The 3,165-nt window shown below is 53.7% G+C and overlaps 1 protein-coding gene across 1 annotated transcript in view; it reads left to right on the top strand.

Annotated features, from left to right (window-relative positions):
* The first annotated feature begins 232 nt into the window (after positions 1 to 232).
* RPL26L1 (ribosomal protein L26 like 1) overlaps positions 233 to 3,165 on the top strand; it is a 7,810-nt gene continuing 4,877 nt past the window's right edge. Inside the window, exon 1 of the mRNA XM_034778906.1 lies at positions 233 to 256. Coding sequence (XP_034634797.1) covers positions 233 to 256 — 24 coding nt within the window. The remainder of the gene's footprint in view (positions 257 to 3,165) is intronic.

The following is a 3,165-nucleotide window of genomic DNA, read 5'->3' as shown; positions in this document are numbered from 1 at the left end:
TCTGGGGTGTTTCCATCCGCCCCACCACCCTCCTCCTCCCACACCGGCTCTGAAGTGTCCATGGTGGTGCTCAGAGTGGAGATGGGGTTAACCCTAAGTATCGCATCCAGCTCTTTGTAGAATCGGCAGGTCGCGGGGGGAGCACCCGAGCGGCTGTTTGCATCGGGGGCTTTGCAGTAGGCACTCCGCAGCTCCTTCACTTTAATACTGCACAGCATGGCCCCATTCCATGATGTCTTTCGATACCTTCCTGAAGGTATCGTAATTCCTACGGCTGGAGCGCAGCTGGGACTGGACAGCTTCCTCCCCCCAAACACTGATGAGGTCCAGCAACTTGCCATTGCTCCATGCTGGGGCTCACTTGGCGCATGGAGGCATGGTCACCTGGAAAGATTCGCTGATAGCACAGCACGCCACGCCACGCCTGGCTGAGCAAACACGAAGGGGATTTTTAAAATTCCCGGGGAATGTCAAGGGTGGGTCACATAGTTGGTTACCTGAGGCCAGGGCAGTAGAGTTTGAACTGATGACTGGAGTGGCTAGAACAGGCATTGTGGGATACTGACGAATACTTCTGGAGGCTAATCACCGCGCATTGGGCGGCCACACTGGCGCCGCAGTGGCGGCGCAATACATGGTATTCCTCTCGGGGAGGTGGAATATATGCAGCGCTGCAGCCACGGAGATACAGTGCTGTAAGTGCCTTGCCAGCGTGTACGGGGAGTGAGTTACAGCGCTGGGGGGAGGCTTTATTGCACTGTAACTCGCAAGTGTAGCCAAGGCCTAAGTTATTTTTATGGTGGTAATTATGGAGAATATAAATTGTGATTTTCTTAATATTCCCTGCCACCCATTTATTTTTTAAACTCACCAAAACCCTCACCCACTGGAGTGGCACTTCAAAGGATGCTCTCCCACTTGTGAGGCAAATGGATTTTTACTTTGTAATGGGGGTGAGGAGGAAGTGGAAGTCATACTTAATTTTTCTCCATGCACCTAGATTTTTGGGCCTGAACTGGTAAATGTCCGTGACGGTGTCTGCAAGGATGCCCTATAGCTACAGTAGGGGTGGGCAAACTACGTCCCACGGGCCGAGCCGTTTTAAGCCAGCCTGCAAGCCGCATCACGCGGCTCAGCCCCGCTCCGGCTGGCGCGCAGCTCCTGGAAGCCGCAGCATGGCCCTGCTCCAGCTTCTACATGCTCTCCTACATGGGAGCTATAGTGGCGGTGCCTGTGGATGGGGCAGCATGCAGAGCCACCGGGCAGTGCCTCCACATAGGAGCCAGAGAAGGGTCATGCCGCTGCTTCCGGGAGCCGCATTAAGTAAGCGCCACTCAGAGCCTTCACCCCCTGAGCCTCTTCCCAAGCCCCAACCCCCTCCCCCAACCCTGATTCCCCTCCTACCCTCTAAACCCCTCAATCCCAGCCTGGAGCACCATCCTTCATCCCAAACTCCTTATCCCCATCCCCACCCCAGAGCCTGCACCCCAACCCCAATTTTGTGAGCGTTCATAGCTCACTGTACAATTTCTATTCCCCCATGTGGCCCTCGCTCCAAAAAGTTTGCCCAGCCCTGAGCTACAGCATACTGATCAGTTCTCTGGTCCCCGTCAGCACTTATTGTGCAACCGGATTTCAAAGGACAGCATCTGCTGCTTTTCGCTTTTGCAACAGTAGCCCGTCTTCTGCAGGTGCCGTCGGGCTCGGCGAACACCTGGTGGCGCTACTCACCTTTCCTCCCCAGGCTCACTCTTTGATTCTCGCGAGAACTTAGAGTTCGTAGGGCAGGCGGAAGCAGCGTCCAGTCCTCTTTCCTGGCGGCCATAGTGGAGCCAGCAGCGGGGTAAGGGAGGCGCCGGTATAATCCGCCGCCATCCTTTTCACGGGGGCTCGATCCCGGGCCCGGGGTGTTGGGGGGAACTCGGGAGCCGTGCGGCCAACAGCGTAGTGCCTGTATGGGGAGCCTGGCGGGGCAGGAGGGGGCTCCCGGCTGCAGAAGATGCCTGGGTCCGTGGCGGGGATGGGATTGCGTCCAATAGGGAATGGGAGGGTGATGGAGGGAGAGCACGGCGAGCAGCCTCCCTCCCCATTGCGATCACCTACTAGGGGCCTAGACTCTTTGGGGGAGACCTACTAGCAACTGCCTTGTGGGGGGAATGACTCAAGGCGGGGAGCCGAGATTAAAGGCCTCACGGTATAGTCTATTTCGCCGCTGTGAGACGGTGGGAGGCTGCGAATCCCCCGAGGTGTCGGCCCCGGGGAGGGAGATGCTGCCCCTATTTTGGGGTGGAGGCGGCACATAAACAATCCAAGATTCCGTTACCCCTCTCTCCTATGTCATGTCTGGTGGGGTGTTTAAAAAATGTGCATGTTGGAGGGTGTTTTGAATGGTACTCGTAGACCCCAGATTCCCGTCACTGTTGTATGCCTCAGTTGTAGTACTTAGTTTCTGTAAGTGATTATCCTTATCTTTCCTTTCCTGTATTCTTTTTCTGTTGATGAGCTTTTATGTTGTGGCCTGCTGTTCCTGCCTCTTGTTTAGTTCCATGCTCTCTCACCTGACACTGAGCTTGGGCAGCACTAAGCCTCAGTGTCCAGTATCTGATTTGTAATTGGGTTGTTTCAAAGCCCTGGCTTGTATTCCTGAACAACCCAAGCTCACTGCAAATTGGAACACGCACATTTGAACATAGGCAGGTAGAGGGCACATGTTTACATAACAGAGGACTTAACTTACCTTTAAAACACTGTGAGCTGCTATGTGAAGTATCAGAGGGGTAGCCGTGTTAGTCTGGATCTGTAAAAAGCAGAGAGTCCTGTGGCACCTTTAAGACTAACAGATGTATTGGAGCATAAGCTTTCGTGGGTGAATGCCCACTTCGTCGGATGCATCGAAGTGGGCATTCACCCACGAAAGCTTATGCTCCAATACATCTGTTAGTCTTAAAGGTGCCACAGGACTCTCTGCTTTTTACAGATCCAGACTAACACGGCTACCCCTCTGATACTTCACATAGCAGCTCACAGTGTTTTAAAGGTAAGTTAAGTCCTCTGTTATGTAAACATGTGCCCTCTACCTGCCTATGTTCAAATGTGCGTGTTCCAATTTGCAGTGAGCTTGGGTTGTTCAGGAATACAAGCCAGGGCTTTGAAACAACCCAATTA

The sequence above is a fragment of the Trachemys scripta genome, chromosome 8 (genome assembly GCF_013100865.1).
Source record: "Trachemys scripta elegans isolate TJP31775 chromosome 8, CAS_Tse_1.0, whole genome shotgun sequence".
NCBI classification, from domain to species: domain Eukaryota; kingdom Metazoa; phylum Chordata; order Testudines; family Emydidae; genus Trachemys; species Trachemys scripta.
This window is presented reverse-complemented; position numbering and strand designations above follow the sequence as displayed.